This window comes from Schistocerca cancellata, chromosome 7 (genome assembly GCF_023864275.1).
Source record: "Schistocerca cancellata isolate TAMUIC-IGC-003103 chromosome 7, iqSchCanc2.1, whole genome shotgun sequence".
NCBI classification, from domain to species: Eukaryota; Metazoa; Arthropoda; class Insecta; order Orthoptera; family Acrididae; genus Schistocerca; species Schistocerca cancellata.
The window spans coordinates 342,381,447-342,407,492 of NC_064632.1; the positions used below are offsets into that span (position 1 = coordinate 342,381,447).

Sequence of the window (26,046 nt, forward strand, 5' to 3'; positions counted from 1 at the left end):
GTGCCACGATTAGGGCATCAGCAAAAATAAATGGAACAATTTGTAGTGTAAAAGTAATTATTTTACATCTTCTTCCTGGTTTTTACTCATACGGACCGTAGCCATCGTAAGGCCAGCCTCTGTGCATTTTTTCCATATTTTGATTTACAGTATTTTATTCATCCATATATTAATGGGTATTAGGCTTTTAACTTATAACTTGAGCACGTACTTGCTTCGATTTATTTTACTATATATGGTGAGGGAAGTCTATTTTTTCCGATTCCCTAATCCTGGCGTAAAACCCATTTACCAACACTATAGTGTCAAGTTTCAAAAAAAAAAAATTAACTTTGTAATCTTTCCAGGTGCTAGGTAGGTTCAAATCTTTCGAATATAGATGTAATTAATGTAGGTCAGCCTGAAGACGCCTTGCATTAGGCGAAACGCGCTTCATAAATAAATAAAGCAATAAAATCAATTCTGCAGCCAAGACTTGTTTTCATCACATCAAAGAAAAAAAGTTTATCACTTAGGTACTGCATTTCCACAATACATATTGCAAACGGTATCCATATATAGCACAAAAGGTACCAGCGAAATTGTAGCATCGTATGACAAGAGATATGAAGTCATAAACATTGAGATACGTGGAAAACTAGCTTTTCGTAAAACGGAGCGAAACATGCGCCTGCTATATTAATTTAGTGTTTGATAATGAGAACACTTAGCGACTTCGAACAGACTGTGAATGTAATTTCAAACATTCTTTAAACTCATCCTCTCTCACAACCCCAAAAAATAATGAAGGAAGTTTTACACATGGTAGCTCGATTCTTTAAAGAATCGGGGTCTGTGCTGACGTTTATACAGATAGATGATTAGTACACCCTGACTCACAAGCGCACTATGATGTATAATAAGCGCTTCTAGTAATATACAGGATATCTTCTGTCACAGATACTGCCTGGTTTCTTTGTGTTTGTTTGTTTCGTGCTCACGAGGAAGCAGACTAGAGCGGCGGAGATCCCGACATTGATGTGTGATAGTACACAACTGTAGTGAAATGAAACATTGCGACGGATTTGTTACTGGAAATATTTATGCCTGATCTGTGAATTTTATTGCCAAAGTATTTACTCTGAAGAAAGTATTAAACTATCCAACTGAAACAAGAGGATTTAAACTGAAGGATTGAATGCTATTTTGACTATAGAAAACTGCGGCGACGTAAATCTTTGAAAAGTACTATTTGCGAGAATGAAAATTTGTGTTAGATAGAAGCGAGAATATTTTGACTGAGAATTATGTTGAAAGATTAAATCATAATAGCCTAAAATATTTTCAGATCAGGAGAGAATGTTCTTGAAATTATTTGACGTTACGTAAAAGCAGAGACATTGCTATGAAGTTGCGCTCTTTGCTGACCTGGTATGGAGGGTGTGATCTCAGAGAATCGTAACAACGAAAAAATACTGAATCTAGATTGCGCCAATTTCATGTGATTTGGCTTAAATATTTGTCATTAATAATTTTAGAAGAGTTTGTGCCCCAGATGCGTAGAAGAGAAGAAGTGCAATATTACAAATTTCTCCGGAAAGACGACAGATATTGCGTCCAGAAGTAGAATAGTAAAATAATCTACCAAGAGTGAAAGTTTTACTATTATTCCTCGAAGACGTAATTAATACAGAAAGACCGTGAGAGGTTACTAAAGCTACTGGGTACAAGTATTATGGAATAATCCGATCAGCGCAATAGGATCTGGTTTTTAACCAATTATCGTAAGTGTGTTATTATCGTGAACAAACCTAACGCGGACGGCTATTGTATATCGTGTGTCTGAGACATAGTGTCGATAGCCGGCCGGTGTGGCCGTGCGGTTGTAAGCGCGTCAGTTTGGAACCGCGTGACCGCTACGGTCGCAGGTTCGAATCCTGCCTCGGGCATGGATGTGTGTGATGTCCTTAGGTTAGTTAGCTTTAAGTAGTTCTAAGTTCTAGGGGACTGATGACCTCAGTAGTTAAGTCCCATAGTGCTCAGAGCCATTTGAACCATAGTGTCGATATCGCTGCTAAAGGAAAAGGGGCGGGGTGTTACTGGTCTTATTTCACTACTGTAATTTTTAATTTATCGATTTCTACTGCATATTACGACATTGATGTTTGCACGAGAGCGGACTCAATGACTTGGGCGTAAGTGAAAATAAAAGCAGGACCTGCTTACTGGTCAGTCTGGCAATGTCCAGATCGCACTCCAGTTTTGAAAATGATACAGCAGAGCAGTCAAGGTTTTTTACACTAATTTTGAAATAGTTCTTTCCATTCTGCCCCAGAAATGTTGCACGTCCGTGTAATGGATTCGTGTGAGCGCAAAGACGGAAAGTATTTTCTACTGCCTTCAAGTGACACTTCTTTTTATTTTCTAACTAGAAAATGGAGGTCACATCTTCGCTGACACCCTTAGACACCTGTAGGTAGACATTCAGTTTAAGCATAGCTAGATATCACTGCAGTATCATTATTGTCACCGATCTGTAGACATTGGAAACATTGGAAGAACTTTCTCCACATCGCAGGTAACGTAGATAATAACGCTTTCAGAATTCTTTGGCGCTTCAGGTGGTCTTCGAAACTTGAAATTTGATGTTGTGTTTCAGTTTAAGGAACCACGACAGTTGATTTAGAAATGCACTGATTTATCTAACGTTTGACTATCAAACTGTTACTGCAAGTTGTACAAGTAACACGATGTAACGCCTAAAAGCAGTCGCGTTAAGAGTAGCAGTCGCAAATTCTAGCTCCACAGAGGGCGTACCACAGCTATTTTTTCTCTTTTCACCGTCTACTTTATCAATGTATATTTCAAAACTAAACTGTGTTTTGTCACTTGTTCTAAATACAATGTTGTACCGCTCTGTACGGTGTGGTGTTTACGATACATGACTCGGATTCGAGAAGAGCTACATCAGATTCCTATCCAGACGATAAAATGCCGCGAGATTGCGTTGCGCACATAGATACATACACAAGCACACACTACATCTACATATTTTTGTAATAGCTCGTATTTTCGCAGAAATAAAATTAGCTCCAGTCCCCCGGTTCTGATCAAGGTTTTCCGGTACGAGACTGTCTCATTACCAGCACGCGAGGCATTTGTCTGAAAAGAAACGCGTTCTCGATGACGGTTCGGGAGTGTAGCCGTTCGTCGTTTATTACCATGCACGTCACGTCTTCTGGTCACCTGCCAGACATCTTCCGGCGAGACGGCGAAGAGTGACATCGGCTACCCCAGACTTCGACTGCTCCCGTCATATCCGGTAGCTTTCCACAAGAAATATTGTTCTTGGTAGTAAAAGAGAAACGCATTCCTGAAACGTCATCGAGTATTCAGCACGCCAGGAAAATTTCAAGGTTCACATAAGAACTAGGCTTCTTGATGGGGCAGAACTCGAACTCTTGGCACAATAGAAAAATCGAGATCAAACCTTGGCACAATTAGAGGTCAGAAATAAAGCAACACAACAAGAACAAACCAGTTGTTTAGTCAGGGCCAATTCGAGAACATTTTTCAGCACAAGTGACTTGAGATTTAGTGTCCCCTATCCTCCCTCCTTTCCTTTGAATCCTTTCACCTGTGTCCGTTTCGCTGCTAACTGTGATACAATCCTGCACAGAGTGTTTGTTTTAACTTGAGACATCTAGATAGGCCTATCTCGAAAACGTCCCATCGCAGGAAAACATGTTCTAGCTGAAAATTTAATATTAGCAAAGGGGACATCCGTGTGCACTACCACTGACCACTTCCTAACCACCCCTCCTGCGTGGGGGGGTCAACGTTGTATTTTCAAATGGGAGCCCCTCATTTTTACTGCATATTCGTATACTACGCCAAAAAATACGTACAGTTTGCTCAAACCATTGCTTACTGTTATTGGTAGATGGCGAAGTAATCGACAAGTGTCGAGTGTACCTGTTCTTGCTATCAACAACCGATGCATCTGATTCTACATTTCATTTACGAAGTAGATGTAAGGCTTTGTGTTCTAACAATTGACATTCATGTTCGAAATCCACTTTAGTGTTGCAAATTTGATTGTACATTAGCCGTTTCAATGTCTGATTAGAAACTACGTTTAGCGTGATCCAAGAAGAACGACGTGGATGTAATAGTTTTCTGTTCCTGTCGGGGTAATTGGTGTCGGTGAGACGCTTCGTTTCTTACCACTGAGCTACTGAGCTGATTGATTTCAGTGAGTATCAATGGCAGGTCACCTGTCAGTGTCATTTGATAGACATTTTACCTTATTACAGTGGTTGTGGTTCTTATTCCGCGCCGAGCGGTATAAAGCGCTGCAGTCGTGGATTGTGCGGCTGGTCCCGGCGGAGGTTCGAGTCCTCCCTCGGGCATGGGTGTGTGTGTTTGTCCTTAGGATAATTTAGGTTAAGTAGTGTGTAAGCTTAGGGACTGATGACCTTAGCAGTTAAGTCCCATAAGATTTCACACACATTTGAACATTTTTTCTTATTCCGCCGGTAGCTGCATAGGGGCCAGCGCTTCGATGGACACACACACCGAAATCAGTCACCCTGATGGCGGGGTTCGAGGGCAGCCACCGAAATCAAGCATGCCGATGGCAACAGAAAACTACGTTACCACACAAGTGGCTTATTTTCCAGATAAGTCAATGTCTAGCTATATTATTTTTATTGCACAATCACACTTGGCAACACTCAAGAAATGTTTGGACATCAGTATCAACCGTTAGAACACAAGGGTTTACGGTTACATTGGTAATGAGATGTAAAATCATATGCTTCTGTTCTCAATTGCAAGAAAAGCCACACTTGATATTTTTCGATTGCAGCACGATCTGCCACAAATGGAAATCGATGGTTTGAGCAAACCGTACGCATTTTGGGCGTAGAATCCGAAAATGCAATATAAATGCGGGAGGGTAAACAGAAAGGTGATTCCGCCGACGCAAGATGGGCGGTTAGGAAGAGGCGAGCTGTAGCACAGATGGATGTCTCGTTTACTAATATTACCTTTACACCCAGAACATTTTTTCGTGCGATGCGTTGTTTTCAAGACATTTAGTTGTCTTAAGTTAAAACAAACATCGTGTATACAAGTCCTGCAGACGTCATCCAAGCGGCTGCTGCTAATATTGTGATACGTTCTGTAAAGAAGTCTTACAGTTGTGGAGCCGCTCCCAGCTTGGCGTCCCACACGACGGTTTGCGTCGCTTGGGCCTTCAACCGGCCCTGAGACTAGTAACGGCCTTGCTGTAGAAGCCGCTATGGAATTTCGCTACTCGAAACGTTCTGACTTATTTGGTTTCGTTCGAGAAATGATCGAGTGACTATCGTTTGCATATAACAACCCATCTCGCTTCGAGAAACTGGAGTGAGTAATCTTGCTTAATAAACGGCATCGCCTTACTCACACTCAAATTTCAATGTAGACTATCGTGAACAGCAAATGGAATAGAAGAGGAGAAGAGAGGGAGAGAGAAAATGGTGGTGGTGCATGCTGCACGCTGCATGTGGAATGGCAGATTGTGAGTGCAGACGTACCGTGGATTGTAAAGGATGCTCAGATAGAGTACATCTAATATTACAGTGACAATTAAAAATGTCAGCAATCTTGGTGATAACAAAATCTTATGAAATTGTCAAGTAATACGTAGTCATCCCTGATGTTTGTGTGCTGGGAGACAGCCAGAGAAAATTACTGGACAACGACGTTCCATGACTAAACCGACTGGATGGGCATTCGGCAATTGTCTTTGTCTCTGCTTTAAGATAGTAGTACAGTGGAGACAGTCAACAGGACCTGAAAAATTGACGACTCGCCCCGAGATGGCGTTTTGCAGATTCGAGGACACTACAATGTTACTCAAGATTACATTGGAATGTTTTTGGAAAGGAACATTCTTGGCGAGAATATTTCTTCTCTATTTATTAAATACCAGAAACCAAAGTTGTTCACAAATAATGATATCGGCGAGACAAAGCGCCCAGTGTGGCCAGTCAAATGTAAGGACATGCCCAGAACAAATTTTATAGAACATCAGTAAAGGGATCATTATAGTGTGTGACATTTCAATACTAAGCCTGGTGTACGGCACCTCATCACCTGTAGGGAGGTCATGCACGACTGACTGTGCACGAAGTGATGACCATCATTTATTTACTGCCAGCGGACACCTGGCCCAGTCCACCATGAGTGGTGCACCACACAGAACCACTGTAGCCACTGATTTTCTATGCGGTGCACTACTGCGCAACACTCACTGGCCAACCTTGCCTACAAATTAATCTTTGTCTCAAATGTTTTTTATTCCAGTCTTTGATCACAATATCAATTCTTTTGACGATTCAGTCAGTATTGACCATCCTCAGATCTACAATATAAAAATACGATACTGGCCATTAAAATTGCTACACCAAGAAGAAATGCAGATGATAATCGGGTATTCATTGGACAAATATATTATACTAAAACTGACATGTGATTACATTTTCACCCAATTTCGGTGCATAGATCCCGAGAAATCAGTACCCAGAACAACCACCTCTGGCCGTAATAACGGCCTTGACACACCTGGGCGGCCGGCCGCGGTGGTCTAGCGGTTCTGGCGCTGCAGTCCGAAACCGCGGGACTGCTACGGTCGCAGGTTCGAATCCTGCCTCGGGCATGGGTGTGTGTGATGTCCTTAGGTTAGTTAGGTTTAATTAGTTCTAAGTTCTAGGGGACTTATGACCTAAGATGTTGAGTCCCATAGTGCTCAGAGCCATTTGAACCACACCTGGGCGTTGAGTCAAACAGAGCTAGGATGGCGTGTACAGGTACAGCTGCCCATGCAGCTTCAACACGAAACCACAGTTCAACAAAATTAGTGACTGGCGTATTGTGACGAGCCAGTTGCTCGGCCACCTTTGACCTGACGTTTTCAGTTGGTGAGAGATCTGGAGAATATGCTGGCCAGGGCAGCAGTCGAACATTTTCTGTATCCAGAAAGGCCCGTACAGGACCTGCAACATGCGGTCGTGCATTATCCTGCTGAAATGTAGGGTTTCGCAGGGATCGAATGAAGGGTAGAGCCACGGGTCGTAACACATCTGAAATGTAACGTCCACTGTTCAAAGTACCGACAATGTGAACAAGAGGTGACCGAGACGTGTAACCAATAGCACCCCATGCCATCACGCAGGGTGATACGCCAGTATGGCGATGACGAATACACGCTTCCAATGTGCGTTCACCGCAATGTCGCCAAACACGGATGCGACCATCATGATGCTGTAAACAGAACCTGGATTCATCCGAAAAAATGACGTTTTGTCATTCGTGCACCCAGGTTCGTCGTTGAGTACGCAATCGCAGGCGCTCCTGTCTGTGATGCAGCGTCAAGGGTAACCGCAGCCATGGTCTCCGAGCTAATAGCCCATGCCGCTGCAAACGTCGTCGAACTGTTCGTGCAGATGGTTGTTGTCTTGCAAACGTCCCCATCTGTTGACTCAGGGATCGAGACGTGGCTGCACGATCCGTTACAGCCATTCGCATAAGATGCCTGCCATCTCGACTGCTAGTGATACGAGGCCGTTGGGATCCAGCACGGCGTTCCAATATTACCCTCCTGAACCCACCGATCCCGTATTCTGCTAACAGTCATTGGATCTCGACCAACGCGAGCAGCAATGTCGCGATACGATAAACCGCAGTCGCGATAGGCTACAATCCGACCTTTATCAAAGTGGGAAACGTGATGGTACGCATTTCTCCTCCTTACACGAGGCATCACAACAACGTTTCACCAGGCTACGCCCGTCAACTGCTGTTTGTGTATGAGAAATCGGTTGGAAACTTTCCTCATGTCATCACGTCGTAGGTGTCGCCACCGGCGCCAGCCTTGTGTGAATGCTCTGAAAAGCTAATCATTTGCATATCACAGCATCTTCTTCCTGTCGGTTAAATTTCGCGTCCGTGGCACGTCATCTTCGTGGTGTAGCAATTTTATTGGCCAGTAATGTCTATACACCTAGTGAGCAATGTGTCTGTCAACACAATACAGCATTACGTATCACAATATACCATCATACAACCAGGGAAATGTTTGTCCGGTAGACTGCATTAAGTCATTCACTTACAAGTTCACCTGACGGCGTTCTGTTTGTCCAAAAGTAATTAGTAACACCCTGAAAAGTGACTCTAAGGTAATCATTAGTTAACACAATAGGCATATTATTGTTTCATTTCCTCTGGTAGAATGTGGTGGAAAGATATACCTGTTTCATATTAGGTTTTTTAGGGGCAATCGCTATCAATCTAGTTGTGGTACAAATCAGAAATATTTCGCGAAAAAAACTCTCAATGTGCCCTTGAAGCACGCAATGTTTTATTTATTATTAACTGCAAATGCTGCAGTCAAATAGAGTTGTTGTAATAAATAAATCTGATTAACATACGGAATCCATCAACACATAGCGCCCAAAGTGGAGCCATAATAGGCATAACCCAAAAGTATACTCGTAATTACTAGTGTGTCACCATGAAAAGGCTCACAGATTAAAAGTATCAATAGCGGTTATCACTGAAACAACTTGTTTTCGGATATATCGTTTTCTTCATCTCCAGTTTAACCTGACTGTTAAAACCGCTCAAAATAAACGGTTTATGAAATAACCGCTTTTCCATTCTTGTTGCTATTATTCTCAGTAATAAATGTTGACAAAGGCTGTAAAATTCTAAGAGTCTCTCAGACTTATGATAAATTATACGTTTCAAGATATGCTGAATCAAGATATCAAAGAAAATAGTTTTAAAAAAAGCAAACCATCGCACATCTACCGCTCGCTGCTTTCCTCGAAAAGTAATGAGGGTTGAATACCACAAAAATCATGTTGTAATCGAAGATCATACCACTATTTGGGTGTTACAAACTGTGAGGGTGAAAAATGAGGCTGGAGATCTCCATTTTTCGTTCTGTGTTGTCCGATTCCAAGAGCTGCAAGCAGATAAAGGCATTTTATATCTACATCTACATTTATACTCCGCAAGCCACCCAACGGTGTGTGGCGGAGGGCACTTTACGTGCCACTGTCATCACCTCCCTTTCCTGTTCCAGTCGCGTATGGTTCGCAGGAAGAACGACTGCCGGAAAGCCTCCGTGCGCGCTCGAATCTCTCTAATTTTACATTTGTGATCTCCTCGGGAGGTATAAGTAGGGGGAAGCAATATATTCGATACCTCATCCAGAAACTTACCCTCGCGAAACCGCGATGCAGAGCGCCTCTCTTTCAGAGTCTGCCACTTGAGTTTGCTAAACATTTCTGTAGCGCTATCACGCTTACCAAATAACCCTGTGACGAAACGCGCCGCTCTTCTTTGGATCTTCTCTATCTCCTCCGTCAACCCGACCAGGTACGGATCCCACACTGATGAGCAATACTCAAGTACAGGTCGAACGAGTGTTTTGTAAGCCACCTCCTTTGTTGTTGGACTACATTTTCTAAGGACTCTCCCAATGAATCTATACCTGGCACCCCCCTTACCAACAATTAATTTTATATGATCATTCCACTTCAAATCGTTCCGCACGCATACTCCCAGATATTTTACAGAAGTAACTGCTACAGTGTTTGTTCCGCTATCGTATAATGATACAATAAAGGATCCTTCTTTCTATGTATTCGCAATACATTACATTTGTCTGTGTTAAGGGTCAGTTGCCACTCTCTGCACCAAGTGCCTATCCGCTGCAGATCTTCCTGCATTTCGCTACAATTTTCTAATGCTGCAACTTCTCTGTATACTACAGCATCATCCGCGAAAAGCCGCATGGAACTTCCGATACTATCTACTAGGTCATTTATATGTATTACGAAAAGCAATGGTCCCATAACACTCTCCTGTGGCACGCCAGAGGTTACTTTAACGTCTGTAGACGTCTCTCCATTGAGAACAACATGCTGTGTTCTGTTTGGTAAAAACCCTTCAATCCAGCCACACAGCTGGTCTGATATTCCGTAGGCTCTTACTTTGTTTATCAGGCGACAGTGCGGAACTGTTCGAACGCCTTCCGGAAGTCAAGGAAAATGGCATCTATCTGGGAGCCTGTATCTAATATTTTCTGGGTCTCCTGAACAAATAAAGCGAGTTGGGTCTCACACGATTGCTGTCTCCGGAATCCATGTTGATTCCTACAGAGTAGATTCTGGGTTTCCACAAACGACATCATACGCGAGCAAAAAACATGTTCTAAAATTCTACAACAGATCGCCGTCAGAGATATAGGTCTATAGTTTTGCGCATCTGCTCGACGACCCTTCTTGAAGACTGGGACTACCTTTGCTCTTTTCCGATCATTTGGAACCTTCCTTTCCTCTAGAGACTTGCGGTGCACGGCTGTTAGAAGGAGGGCAAGTTCTTTCGCGTACTCTGTGTAGAATCGAATTGGTATCCCGTCAGGTCCAGTGGACTTTCCTCTGTTGAGTGATTTCAGTTGCTTTTCTATTCCTTGGACACCTATTTCGATGTCAGCCATTTTTTCGTTTGTGTGAGGATTTAGAGAAGGAACTGCAGTGCGGTCTTCCCCTGTGAAACAGCTTTGGAAAAAGGTGTTTAGTATTTCAGCTTTCCGCGTGCCATCCTCTGTTTCAATGCAATCATCGTCCCGGAGTGTCTGGATATGCTTTTTCGAGCCACTTATTGATTTAACGTAAGACCAGAACTTCCTAGGATTTTCTATCAAGTCGGTACCTAGTATTTTACTTTCGAATTCACTGAACGCTTCACGCATAGCCCTCCTTACGCTAGCTTTGACATCGTTTAGCTTCTGTTTGTCTGAGAGGTTTTGGAGTGCGTTTAAACTTGCAGTGAAGCTCTCTTTGCTTTCGCTGTAGTTTCCTAACTTTGTTGTTGAACCACGGTGGGTTTTTCCCGTCCCTCACAGTTTTACTCGGCACGTACCTGTCTAAAACGCATTTTACGATTGCCTTGAACTTTTTCCATAAACACTCAACATTGTCAGCGTCGGAACAGAAATTTTCTTTTTGATCTGTTAGGTAGTCTGAAATCTGCCTTCTATTACTCTTGCTAAGCAGATAAACCTTCATCTCTTTTTTATATTGCTATTTACTTCCATATTCAGGGATGCTGCAACGGCCTTATGATCACTGATTCCCTGTTCTGCGCTTACAGAGTCGAAAAGTTCGGGTCTGTTTGTTATCTGTAGGTTCAAGATGTTATCTCCACGCGTCGGTTCTCTGTTTAATTGCTCGAGGTAATTTTCGGATAGTGCACTCAGTATAATGTCACTCGATGCTCTGTCCCTACCACACGTCCTAAACATCTGAGTGTCCCAGTCTATATCTGGTAAATTGAAATCTCCACCTAAGACTATAACATGCTGAGAATTTATGTGAAATGTATTCCAAATTTTCTCTCAGTTGTTCTGCCACTAACGCTGCTGAGTCGGGAGGTCGGTAAAAGGAGCCAATTATTAACCTAGCTCGGCTCTTGAGTGTAACTTCCACCCATAATAATTCACAGGAACTATCAACTCCTATTTCACTACAGGATAAACTACTACTAACAGCGACGAACACTCCACCACCGGCTGTATGCAATCTATCCTTTCTAAACACCGTCTGTGCCTTTGTAAAAATTTCGGCAGAATTTATATCTGGCTTCAGCCAGCCTTCCGTACTTATAGCGATTTCAGCTTCGGTGCTTTCTATCAGCGCTTGAGGTTCCGGTACTTTACCAATGCAGATTCGACAGTTTAAAATTACAATACCGATTGCTGCTTGGTCCCCGCATGTCCTGACATTGCACCGCCCCCTTTGAGGCTGTTACCCTTTCTGTACTTGCCCGAGGCCATCTAACCTAAAAAACCGCCCAGTCCACGCCACACAACCCCTGCTACCCGTGTAGCCGCTTGCTGCGTGTAGTGGACTCCTGACCTATCCAGCGGAACCCGAAACCCCACCACCCAATGGCGCAAGTCGAGGAATCTGCAGCCCGCATGGTCGCAGAACCGTCTCAGCCTCTGATTCAGACCCTCCACTCGGCTCCGTACCAAAGGTCCACAGTCAGTCCTGTCGACGATGCTGCAGATGGTGAGCTCTGCTTTCATCCCGCTAGCGAGACTGGCAGTCTTCACCTAATCAGATAGCCGCCGGAAGCCAGAGAGGATTTCCTCCGATCCATAGCGACACACATCATTGGTGCCGACATGAGCGACCACCTGCAGATGAGTGCACCCTGTACCCCTCATGGCATCCGGAAGGACCCTTTACACATCTGGAATGACTCCCCTCGGTATGCACACAGAGTGCACATTGGTTTTCTTCCCCTCTCTTGCTGCCATATCCCTAAGGGGCCCCATTACGCGCCTGACGTTGGAGCTCCCAACTACCAGTAAGCCCACCCTTTGCGACCGCCCGGATCTTGCAGACTGAGAGGCAACCTCTGGAACAGGACAAGCAGCCATGTCCAGCCGAAGATCAGTATCAGCCAGAGACAGACAAACTGGAGAGGCCTTCCGTTCAGCCCTCTGGAATGTCTTTCGCCCCCTGCCACACCTCGAGACGACCTCCCACTCTACTACAGGTGAGGGGTCAGCCTCAGTGTGGGCAGTATCCCGGGCAGCCACAGCCGTAGTCCGATCGGGGGATGCGTGGGACGAGCTGGCCGTCCCCGACAAAACCCCATCCGGATCCCCACAGTGATGCCCATTGGCAACAGCTTCAAGCTGTGTGACTGAAGCCAACACTGCCTGAAGCTGGGAGCGAAGGGATGCCAACTCAGCCCGCATCCGAACACAGCAGTCACAGTCCCTATCCATGCTAAAAACTTTGTGCAAAGAACGTCTGAACTAATCTACAGAGAGCACAAACAATTCGACACAAAATCTAAACGGTTATTAAAATACAAGATTGCCTAGTAAATGCAGTAATGCTGCTACTTGCGCACTGCTGACACACTGCTCGCCGGCAGAAGGAGACTACGCGATTTTACACTATTCAGGTACTAAAACGCGATGCTACAACTCTCAAATACTATAATACGCCCGAAATTTATGAATTAAACAATGCAAGTACCCAAAAACACGCAAAGAAATTAAGAATTAAACTATGTAACAAATAAGTGAGCTAGGAGTATACGACTTGCTGCTGCAGCTGCTTATCCAACGTCGGCAGGGAGCACACTGGCTGTGACCAACCGACACTGGCCGTTCAAAACGAAAACAGAAGACAGACGACTACACGAATTTACACTATTCAGGTACTAAAGCGCGATGCTACAACTCTCAAATACTATAATACGCCCGAAATCTAGGGCACAACAGCAGATCAGCTACTTACTAATTTTATTATGAACTATGAATTAATTGTTAAGTTTTTAATTTATTACGGTTACCTTAATTTTATAGAAATGGCAGACAAATAACAAGCTTGGGTGTACAATTTGCAGCGTTCTTGTTGTTTACTCCTCAGCCGATAGGCGTCATTGGATGCGGGTATGAAGAGGCATGTGGTCAGCACACCGCTCTCCCGACCGATATCAGTTTTCGTGATTGGAGCCGCTGATTTTCGATCAGGTAGCCCCTCCAGTTGCCTCGCATGGGCTGAGTGCACCCCGTCTACCAATAGCGCGCAGCAGAACGGGACGATCAGCTATCCAAGTGCTAGCCAAGCTCGACAGCGCATAACTTCGCTGATCTGGCGGGAACTGGTGTTACCACTGCGACAAGGCAATTGGCCAAATAGAACATTTACCAGCAGTAATCACACGATTAAACTAAACTCCGTCCGAACAGGCCTTGGAAGGCCCAATGGTACCGACCGGCCACCGTGTCATCCCCTTTCACAGGCGTCGCTGGATGCGGATATGGAGGGGCATGTGATCAGCACATCGCTCTCCCGGCCGTATGTCAGTTTACGAGACCGGAGCCACTATTTCTCAATCAAGTAGCTCCTCAGTTTGCCTCACAAGGGCTGAGTGCACCTCACTTGTCAACAGCCCTCTCTAGACCGGATGGTCATCCATACAAGGGTTAGCCCAGCCCAACAGCGCTCATTCTAGGAGCGCTCTCAACATACAATCTTGAGCAATTGGTTAGAAAACCAACTCGAGATGGGAACATAGATATCTTGGCAACAAACAGACCTGATCTTTTTGCGGAAGTTAATCTAGAAGAAGGTATTAGCGACCATAATGTCGTTGTGGCTTCTATGTCAGTGGAAGTTGCAAAAAAAGAAAAAAAAACAAAAAAAGAAAAAAAACAGCTTAGAGTTTTCTTGTTTGGGAACGCAAATAAAAGTGTCATTAATGAATATCTTCGTAGTCAGCTCCAAGCATTCACCGAGAACACAAAGATATTGAGCACCTTTGGTTGGAATTTAGAGGTATTGTCCACCACGTGCTAGAGAAGTATGTGCCTAGCGAAAGTATACGGGAGGGAAAGGATCCACCTTGGTACAACAAATATATCAGGAAGTTGCTGAGGAAGCAGAGCATTTTGCACAGTCGTTTTAAACGTAGTCACTGTCCCGCTGACAAACAGAAATTATGCGATATGAAAGCAGCTGTCAAAAGGTCAATGAGAGATTCTTTTAACGAATTTGAAAGCAATATTTTATCTGCAGATTCTAAAAATAGCCCCAAGAAATTTTGGTCGTACGTAAAATCTATGAACGCTACAAATAATTCAATACCCTCTCTTGTTGACAGTACGGGTAATGTAACTGAAGATCATAAACAGAAGACCGAAATTCTAAACCTAGTCTTCAAAAACTCGTTTACGGTAGAGGACTGCAGCACCATCCCCCCTTTCAATTATCGAACAAACGCAAGGATGGCTGACATAGTGTTTAGTGTATCTGGGATTGTAAAACAGTTAAGATCCTTAGACGCCAGGAAGGCATCTGGCCCAGACGGTATCCCCGTAAGATTATATGTTGACCATGCTACAAATATAGCACCATTCTTATCCATTATCGATCAGAGATCATTGGAACAGCGGAAAGTTCCACGGGACTGGAAGAAAGCCCAGGTCATAGCACTCTATAAAAAGAGTACAAAATGGGATGCACATGATTACCGGCCAATTTCACTGACATCGATTCGTTGTAGAATCAAGGAACATATTTTGTTTTCAGACATAATGACCTTTCTAGACTCTGAGAAGCTCATCTGCAGGATCCAGCACGGTTTTAGGAAACAGCGGTCATGCGAGACACAGCTGGCCCTCTTTGTGCATGATATGTAACAGGCTCTTGATACCGGCTCCCAGGTTGGTGCCATATTTCTCGACTTTCGAAAGGCGCTCGACTCAATTCTGCACTGTCGCTTGCTCCAGGAAGTGCGCACTTACGGTCTATCCGATGACATATGCGGTTGGATAGAAAGTTTTCTAACAGACGGGGAGCAGTATGTCGTCCTGCACGGGGTGACTTCAACAGAAACAAGCGTAACATCAGGTGCGCCCCAGGGCAACGTAATAGGTCCGCTGCTTTTTACGATTTACATAAACGATCTGGTTGATGGTACTGACAGCGGCATTACACTGTTTGTCGATGATGCTGTAATCTACAGGGAAGTACTATCACACGAAAGTGGTGAACAAATCAATGAGGATTTGCAGAAAATAAATGTGCAGTGTAATGACTCGCAGTTATGTCTCAATATTAGTAAGTGTAAACTACTGCGTATAACAAGGCGAAAATCGCAATTAATGTACGAGTACAAAATAAACGCCCAGTCTTCGGAAGCGGTAAAGTATTTGGGTGTGACTGTTCGAAATGATCTCAAAAAATGGTTCAAATGGCTCTGAGCACTATGGGACTTAACTTCTGAGGTCGTCAGTCCCTTAGAACTTTGAACTACTTAAACCTAACTAACCTAAGAACATCACACACATCCATGCCAGAGGCAGGATTCGAGCCTGCGACCATAGCGGTCCCACGGTTCCAGGACTGTAGCGCCTAGAACCGCTCGGCCGAAATGATCTCAAATGGAATGATCAGATTACACAAGTAACAGGCAAGGCGAACTCTAGATTGCGGTTTATTGGTAGAATCCTAAAGCGATGAAGACCTTCAACAAAGGAAATTGCTTACAACACGTTAGTTCGTCCAGTCAGTATTGTTTGTCTGTATGGGACCCTTACCAGTTGTGACTGATTCAAGAGATTGAGAAGGTCCAAAGAAGAACAGCAAGATTCGTGACTGGTACAATTAGCCATCGCGAGAGCGTCACAGATCTCATAGAAAGTCTGAAGTGGGATACACTTACGAATAGACGACGCGCTAAACGGAAGGGGCTGTTCATTAAATTCCGAAATCCGATCTTCGCCGAGGATGTAGAGCATATATTATTACCACGAACCTATAAATCGCGCAATGACCACCACTCAAAGATAAGGGAAATTAGAACTCGTACTGAGGCGTTCAGACAGTCGTTTTTCCCTCGTGCGATCCGCGAGTGGAACGGGGGGAGGGGGGGGGGATATGACTTTGGCGCGAATTGTGCCCTCCGCCACACCCCGCATGGTAGCTAGCGGAGTATATATGTAGATGTAGAACTTCCGTGATCTGACGGGAACCGGTGTTACAACTGCGGCGAGGCCATAGGCAAAAATTACACAACAGTAGTTAAAAATTCAGTAAATTATTAACCCACAGGCCAATATTTATTGTCCAATCTGTTTATAAATAATCTTTTTACAACGTGTTGATATATAAGGCAACTCCTTTCATCAGAAACAATACCACTCAAAGACGATATCAATCTTTCAGGAGTCACAAACTTCCTACCAACAATAAATATTTTTTGATTAGAAATGACAAACTTGACTTATAACTCTTACTTTGCTCCCAATAAACGATAAAATCTCTGCTTCTGGGTGGTAAAGGACAACAGGTGCATTATTGTCTCGCGAATGCTGCATCGATTCTAATACTCTGAGTTAACAAAAGTCATGGGATACCTCCTAAAACAGTGTCGGGTCGGACCTCCTTTTTCCCGACACAGTGCAGTAGCTCTACGTCGCATGGACTCAGCGAGTCGTTAGAAGTCCCCGGCAGAAAGACTGAGCTATGCTGCCTCGAAAGCTGTCAATAGTTGCGAAAGTATTGCCGGTGCAGGAATCTGTACACGAATAGAGCTCCAGATTATGTCTCAGAAATGTTGAATGGGATTCATCTAGGTCAGCGGCGGGCAAACGTTGCACGCGGCTCATGAGCGCACAGCGCTGCACTTGCGCTGCACGCGTGCAATCGTCAAACGGGACAGTGACGACAGCCGGCAGGTTGCGGCAGTGTAGTACGAGGCTAAGCTGCGGACGTTGATGCGTAGCGACCACTACGTAGTCAACGTTGTATTTCAAGAAACTGAAAATGCAGAGTGAAACAAGGAAACGGAGAAGTGGAGATTTGCTACCTTTTAAAAAGTAATGGGAGAATCATTTTTTCTTTGTGCAAAAACGTGAAAATTCAAAATGTTTAATATGTGGCAGTATTCTCGCTGGTCAGCGGAAGTTTAGTATTGAAGGCCATTATAACAAATTTCGTAAGGACGACTACAATTTATTGTCGGATTCTGAGCGGATGGGGAAATTGACTGAGCTTAAGAAGAGCGATCTGACGATACTAGATGAATCTGTCGTAGTTGCTGTGGTCACGAGAGATCTGCGACTTCCTTTCGTCATGTCTCTCATGTAACTGATTTAACATTTTACGGAGCACCGTTTTCAATTTTTCAGGACGACAACAATAATAGCCCAGCTGTACGAGCTTAATATAGCGAGAGCTGGAAAACCATTTGCTGAATTAGTAAGTGTCGGTTAAGAGCAAACATCAGTGATGAAAATTTAAGTAACTGCTTGCGTTTGTCTGTATGTAGAAATTTTGTTCCACTCCACCCGTGATAATTAAATAAAACGTATCTTAGGTATTAGGTACTCTTTCAAAACACGACATCTTTCAAGCACTCCTACTAACCTTATTTTCCTCCACTCCACCTGTGATAATTAAATAAAACGTATCTTAGGTAATAGGTACTCTTTCAAACCACGATATCTTTCAAGCACTACTACTACTAATCTTATTCCTACATTCAATAAAGCAAGCTAGGAAACAAAACGCGTTGCAGAGGAAGGAGCGGACAGAAGGTATGGTGGGGAGGGGAGATTAGCGGATGACCAGCTTGCCCCTGTGTGCACGCAGAACACCTGTTAACTGCACGCGCGCAAGTGCACCGCACACGTGCAGGATTCCTGCCCGCCCCTGATCTAGGTAGTCAAATCATTCGCTCGAACTGTACTTCAAACTAACCGCAAACAATTGAGGCCCGATGCAATGGCGTATTGTCATCCGTAGAAACTGCATCGTTGTATGGAAATATTAAGTCCATGTATGTCTGCAAATGGTCTCCATGTAGCCAAACATAACAATTTTCAGTCAATCACAATTTCAATTGGACCAGGGGACCCAGTCTATTCCATGTAAACGCAACCCAAACCATTATGGATTATGGAGCCACCACCAGCTTACACAGTGCCTTGTTGACAACTAGGATCTATGGTTTCATGAGGTCTGCGTCGCGCTCGAACCGTTCCATGAACTCCAACCAACTGAAATCGGGACTCATCTGACCAGACGACGGTCTTTTAGTCATCTATGATCCAAGTGATATGGTCACGAGCCTAGAAGAGGCGTTTCAGGCGATGTCGTGCTGTTAGCAAAGGCACTCCCGTCGGTTATCTGCTGCCATAGCCCATTAACGCGAGATTTCACTGCACTGTCCTTACGGATACATTCGTCGTACGTCCCACATTGATTTCTGCGGTTATTTCACGTAGTGCTGCTTGCCTGTTATCACTGACACCTCTACGCGAACGCCGCTGCTTTCTGTCTACATCGACATCATCATCTACATAGTTACTCTTCAATTCAAACTTAAGTGCCTGTCAGAGGGTTCATTGAACCATTTTCATACTACTTCTCTACCATTCCACTCCCGAATGGCTCGTGGGAAAAAGGAACACCTAAATCTTTCCGTTCGAGTTCTGATTTCTCTTACTATGATGATCACTTCTCCCCACGTGGGTTGGAGTCAACAAAATATTTTCGCATTAGGAAGAGAAAGTAGGTGATTGAAATTTCATAAATAGATCTCGCCGCAAAGAAAACCGCCTTTGTTTCAGTGACTGCCACCCTAACTCGCGGATCATATCAGTGATACTCTCACCCCTATTGCGCGATAACACGAAACGAGCTCCCCTTCCTTGCACTTTTTCGATGTCCTCTGTGAATCCTACCTGGTAAGGATCCCATACCGCGCAATATTCCAGCAGAGGACGGACAAGTGTAATGTAGACTATCTCTTTAGTGGGTTTGTCGCATCTTCTAAGTGTTCTGCCAACAAAGTGCACTCTTTGTTTCGCCTTCCCCACAATATTATCTATATGGTCTTTTCAATTTAAGTTGCTCGTAACTGTAATTCCTAGGTATTTAGTCGAATTGACAGCCCTCAGATTTGTGGATTTATCATATACCCAAAATTTATCGGATTTATTTTAGTACCCAAGTAGATGACCTCGCACCTTTTTATGTTTAGTGCCAATTGCCACTTTTCGCACCATACAGAAATTCTCTCTAGGTCATTTAGTAATTGGAACTGATCGTCTGATGATTTTGCTAGACGGTAAAGTACAGCGTCATCTGCAAACAATCTAAGGGGGCTGCTCAAATTATCACCTAGATCATTTATGTAAACCAGGAACAGCAGAGGGCCTATGACACTACCTTGCGGAACGCCAGATATCACTTCTGTTCTTCTCGATGATTTACCGTCTGTCACTACGAACTGTGTCCTCTCTGAGAGGAAATCACGAATCCAGTCACATAACTGAGATGATACTCCACATGCACGCAATTTGATTAACAGTCGCTTGTGAGGAACAGTATCGAAAGCCTTCTGGAAATCTAGGAATATGGAATCGATCTGAGATCCCTTGTCGACAGCACTCTTTACTTCATGGAAATAAAGAGCTAGCTGTGTTGCACAAAAACAATATTTTCTGAATCCGTGTTGGTATGTATCGTTAAGTGAAGGCCGATGGCCATGTTATTTCCCGTTTTGTGGCCATTATCTCATAGAAAACCTTTTCATATGAGTCGCCAGAGTATGACAGCTCCGCCGTTGCACTGCCCTTTTATACCTTGTGTATACGACACTCTCGCCTTCTATATACGAGGTTTGTCCGGAAAATACGTATAAAAGTAGAATAATGTCTTTATGTTACAAGTTGCAGTCACCGCCAGGTGGGACTACTGCTGTAATCAATCCCATCAACGCTCAGTTCGAGTCAGAGCACTCTGCGTGAAGGTGGGAGTGTGCGGCAGCTTGTTGACAGTTACCCTTTTTCACCTGCCGTCGGCATGGAGCTCTCTCTGATTGAGGAACAGCGCGTCAATATCAAGTTTCTTGCAAAGCTAGGCAAGAATGGCCGTGAGATTTTTGAGTGTTTGAAACAGGTTTACGGAGACAATTCTCTGAAGGAACCAACCGTGAACAAGTGATTAAAAAGGTTCCGGGATGGCCGAGAAGAAGTGAACGATGACCCTCGCCCAGGACACCCGTCGACATCGAGTTCCGATGCAAATGTTGAACGAATTCGGGTTTGTGTTGTTAAAGACCGTAGATTGACAGTCAGAATGATTGCTGACGAGCTTTCAATCCCCAAAAGAAATTCTGACACAAAAACTTGAAATGAAGAAATTGTGTGCGAAAATCGTACCGAAGCTCTTGACGCCAGAACAGAAAGCAAAGAGGGTTAAGTGCTCTAAGGATTGGTTCAAAGCAGAGGAACGAGGGGGCTTTCTCAACCGAGTCATGACTGGAAACGAGTCCTGGTTTTACGAATTCGATGTGGAGCTTAAATCTCAAAGCAATGAACGGAAACTAGCAGGAGAACCGAGAACAAAAAAGTCACAAAAATTAAGGTCCAATGTGAAGACAATGTTGATTGTTTTCTTTGATGCTAGGGGCATTGTTCACAAGGAATTTGTCTCTCCCGGCCAGAGAGTGAACGGAAATTTTTACGTTGAAGTTCTCACACGTCTCAGAGCTCGTGTGGCCCGAGTTCGACCGGAGTTGGCAAAAGGGGGCAGCTGGATCCTTCATCACGACAATGCGCCCGCTCACACGTCGCTCGTTGTGCGCGAGTTTTTGGCCCGAAGCTCAATCACCGTGACAGACCACCCGCCTTATTCACCCGATTTAGCTCCGTGTGACTTCTTCATGTTTCCTACATGCAAAATGGTGCTTCGGGGGCGGCACTTGGGAGATGTGGAAGCCATCAAGGCGGAAACGACACGGCAACTGAACAACATCACAACTGAAGACTTTCAGCAATGCTATCAACAGTTGAAACGGCGTTGGCAGAAGTGTATCGCGTCTCAGGGCGAGTACTTTGAAGGAGACCATATTGTAGTACCTGAATAATTGTAAAATAAAGTTATTATTCAACTTTTATACGTATTTTCCGGACAAACCTCGTATATGCACGTCACTATCCCATGACTTTTGTAACCTCAGTTTATCATGTGCGTGTTGCTCCTTCCTAACTGTCGGCGTTGTTATTAATCACTTTTCTCACTTTCTATAATAACCCAATATTTCAAAGCAATGGAAAATTTACGAATCTGCATTGCCCGTTTTAAAAATGTTTCGTTTAAAAACCAAATATTTAGCGCCACTGATGTGACCAACTGACACAACAATTTTTTTTACCAATAACCGGGTGCATAACGTAGCCGAGACTAAACAAATGCCGAAAAATATTGGTTATTCAGAACTAAAATACCGGTATCAGCATTAAGGGTCGGTATTCCCTATCATAAATTAAAAGCTAGTGTGGGATATAGTACAGAGGTGAAGCAGGACAAAGACCACACTGACCGTGGTGAGCAAAAGCCGGGGGTCGATCTCGGTGTCGTTGCTTGGCGAAGCAGCGGCGAAGCAGCCCGCCAGCAAAGCGGACACCGCCAGCGCCAGAAGCAGTGGCGGCAGCAGCGGCATGCTGGCGGAACAGACTGGCGCGCTCGCGGTCGGCTCCGCGGTTTTACACAGCCAGTGACGTCACCTGGTAGCAGCCGCCCTTCGCCGCGCCGCTGCGTCAGCTGAACACTCCGCATCCGCATCAGTGCCACGCGACCCAGGGCCAGGGTAGGGATGGGAAAAACCGACCGGTTAAATCTAGAACCGGTATTTTCGTTCCGAATAACCGGTATGTTTTGATATTTGCTTGGCCACGCTTGTAACAGGTATATATATATATATTTTTTTTTTTTTACTTTTTACTGCCGGCCGATGTGGCCGAGCGCTTCTAGGCGCTTCAGTCTGGAACCGCGAGACCGCTACGGTTTTAGATTAGATTAGATTTACTTTCATTTCAATTGATCCGTAGTGAGGAGGTCCTCCAGGATGTGGAACACGTCAGAAAAACAACAATACATGAGAAATATTTACAACTAAAACAAATAAGCTAATATACCATTCCACAGATCCCAAGTGGAATGATCGTCATTTTTTAATGAACACTATACGAAAGTCATTTTACAGATACTAGTGCACTGAATTTAAAATAAAAAAGTTTTTTATTTATTTATAAGGTAATAAACATGTAATACAACTACTATAATACTTATTTACAATGAACACATTACTGCACTGAAATGGTGCAGAAGTTAGATTGTACTTCCACTTACACACACACACACACACACACACACACACACACACACACACACACACAAATTTTCAATGAACACATTACTGCACTGAGAAATTCATCAATGGAGTAGAAGGAGTTGGCCACCAATAAATCCTTTAGGCTTCTCTTAAACTGAATTTCATTGGTTGTTAAGCTTTTTATGGCTGCTGGCAAGTTATTGAAAATGTGTGTTCCTGAATAATGCACACCTTTTTGTACAAGACTAAGTTACTTTAAATCCTTGTGAAGATTATTCTTATTTCTAGTATTGATTCCACGAATTGAGCTGTTGGTTTGAAAAAGTGATATATTTTTAATGACAAATTACATTAAGGAATAAATATATTGGGAAGCAGTAGTTAGTATCCCTAGTTCCCTAAATAGGTTTCTGCAGGATGTTCTTGAGTTCACACCACATATAACTCTTACTGCACGTTTTGTGCCCGGAAAACTTTAGCTTGGCGTGATGAATTACCCCAAAACATAATCCCATAAAACATTATGGAATGAAAGTAAGCATAGTATGCCAGCTTTTTCATTTTTATATCCCCTATGTCTGACAAAATTCGCATTGCAAACAGAGATTTGTTAAGACGCCTCAGCAATTCTGTGGTGTGCTCCTCCCAGTTGAATTTATTATCAAGCTGTAATCCCAAGAATTTAACACTGTCCACTTTTTCTATCTTCTTGTCATCGTATGTTAGACATATACTCGTGGGACACCCCTTACACGTTCTGAACTGCATGTAGTGTGTTTTTTCAAAGTTTAGTGACAAAGAATTGGCTAGGAATCAGTGATTAATGTCGCAGGTTCGAATCCTGCCTCGGGCATGGATGTGAGTGGTGTCCTTAGGTTAGTTAGGTTTAAGTAGTTCTAAGTTTTATGGGACTGATGACCTCAGAAGTTTAGTCCCATTGTGCTCAGAGCCATTTTACTTTTTACTAATAACCGTTTAAAAACACCGAAACGTCAGTCAATCATAGAACAGTGCTCAAATTTTTCGTTTTTAAATAAACTATTCTTAAAACATAATTAATTTTTTACACAAAATTTGCATTATTTTGAAATATTCTGTTATTACAGAAAACAAGAAAACCGAGCAGTGCTATTTTAATAACAATGCTGACAGAAACGACCAAAATACAGATGCCTTGAAGACTTCTATAGCATTGCTGAGACAATAACCCTCTCACTGGCGTGTGTCGTGGCTTACGTTTGCATGCACGTGCAGTGTGTGCAAGACTTGCCCATAACTGGTCTACATGTAGTTGCTTGCTGTCATCCCGAACATCTGTTGTATTGCAGAGAGGCACCAATCCTAGTCTGGAACAGGGCTGTGGTTAAAATATCGATATATCGACATTGTCTCAAAAAACTCTTCGTATATCAAAAAGACGTCGATATATGTAGGTGATATTTATTTCGCTGATATATCGATATTGAAATGGCAGCATCGAGTGCGGATATTTTTATTTTATATTATATTTTTTCACAATTTTCGTTAAATATTTGAAGTTGTTCTTTTGAAATTGTAGCAGAACATAATTTTACTTTCACTGTGTGACGGAATCTTACTACTTTTTGAGCTTTCATCACGTCTGGAACTTTGACTGCGTGAAGCAGGTATAGATGATTCAAAGAAGAAGTCCGATTCTACTGGAGGCGGGGTAGCGGTGTGAATGGTACAAGACATCTGATATGAAGAAATAGCACACCAATTGTGCTAAAAATAATTTTTAACTCAACTAGTGTGCTATTTCTTCACATCGGCGTTCTTCAGAAACAGTTGCTGAAACTGATGAACAAAAATCTAAATGACAAGATTGGTCTTCGCGGTGGGCGGAGACCTGAGAGGGGAAATGCTGACGTAATCGGCGCTCGGCGCTACCAACAGAAACTGCAATGTTTAACTTCACCATACAATTTTGACACTACTACTGCTAGGTCGCTGGAGTGTGCAGAACTGAAAAAAAAAAAAAACAGAGAAGTCGCCATGAAGTGTTCCAGACATATCCGATATGTGACAAAACCGAATGACGGACCCATCTGATACCTTTTACTGTGCCACTTGCCTGCAGTTACGATTGTTTAGCGAAGTGGTTATCCCCAAGAGTGAACGTGCATCGTATTCCTTTCAATTCTTGCTCTAAGTGGGATAAACAGGCTGCTAGCTAGTTGATGTACGGAATATTTAACAATAAATCACTATTTAAATAAACAGCTATAAAACTGGTAGTGCGTTTACAATGTGCAGCAGATTTTTTTTTTTTTTTTTTTTTTTTTTTTTTTTTTTTTTGTGGCCGGGTCGATATTTTTCCGTCGATATATCTACGTAACCTAATTTTTTTCGATATGCCGAGAGCTGATAAGGTTCTTTCTCCTAATATCGATATATCGGAGCCCTGATATTTTTAAAAATATCAACAGTCCTATTCTAGAAATACTTTTGCAAAGTGACGAACAATGAGTTACAATGCTTCCTTTGTTTTAAAAGATTAAATATTTGTCTTCCATTTCTATTAAGTAATAAAAGAGGAAGGAGATAATGGTAACAGTACTAAATTAAAAAGTTGACAACTATTCATTCATTATGCACAATACAAATAGAAAGTAGCTGATTAACTGCCGATGTCTACATAATATGCCATTATCTGCTTTTAGCACTTATAAACGGACAAATTAAAACGAGAAACAGATTTCTTCAGCTTCAGTTTTCACCCTTTAGCACTGACTATTCATAATTCCTGATTACAACATAATTTGTGAGCAGAGTTTCAAAAAATTGGAATCAGTACGAAAATATTGCTGATTTTTTTCTAGTGTTCAAGCCCTTACCACTTTTCTTTGTTTGATTTCTATCTTTATTACCAACCGTTAACGTTGCAACCCCACGAAGGAATTATGAGCTATTAATGAAATTTATTCCATATTGCTGTTGAATGTCTTCTACGTATGACGCCCGCAACACGTAATTCATGACGTGAACTCTTTAAGATGAGTCTCGGCGCGATGATTGATGGAAGTTTGTAAAGTTTCTAGTTTTTTTCTGGTATTCAAGAAAAGTGATGTAGCTCTGTTCTCATTCGATATGTCATACTTCATATATTATACCGAATATTTTTCAAACACAGGTTTTCAGTAGTTGATATGTTACGCGTCACAGAGGTTCTGAGTACAAGCAGTGTGAACTTTGGTTGCTAGTAGTATTGACGTCGTTGCTGTAGCATTCTGAGAGTAGCTAGTGGGTAGGTCAAGTGTCGACCATGTCACT

The 26,046-nt window shown here is 43.1% G+C and overlaps 1 protein-coding gene across 3 annotated transcripts in view; it reads right to left on the reverse strand.

Annotated features, from left to right (window-relative positions):
* Positions 1–22,097, reverse strand: part of LOC126092521 (lipase 1-like) — a 228,809-nt gene extending 206,712 nt beyond the window's left edge. For all 3 annotated transcript variants that reach the window (XM_049908148.1, XM_049908149.1, XM_049908147.1), the window contains exon 1: positions 21,961–22,097. In XM_049908148.1, the coding sequence (XP_049764105.1) occupies positions 21,961–22,080 (120 nt within the window). In that variant the 5' untranslated portion in view covers positions 22,081–22,097. The remainder of the gene's footprint in view (positions 1–21,960) is intronic.
* Positions 22,098–26,046: the final 3,949 nt, after the last annotated feature.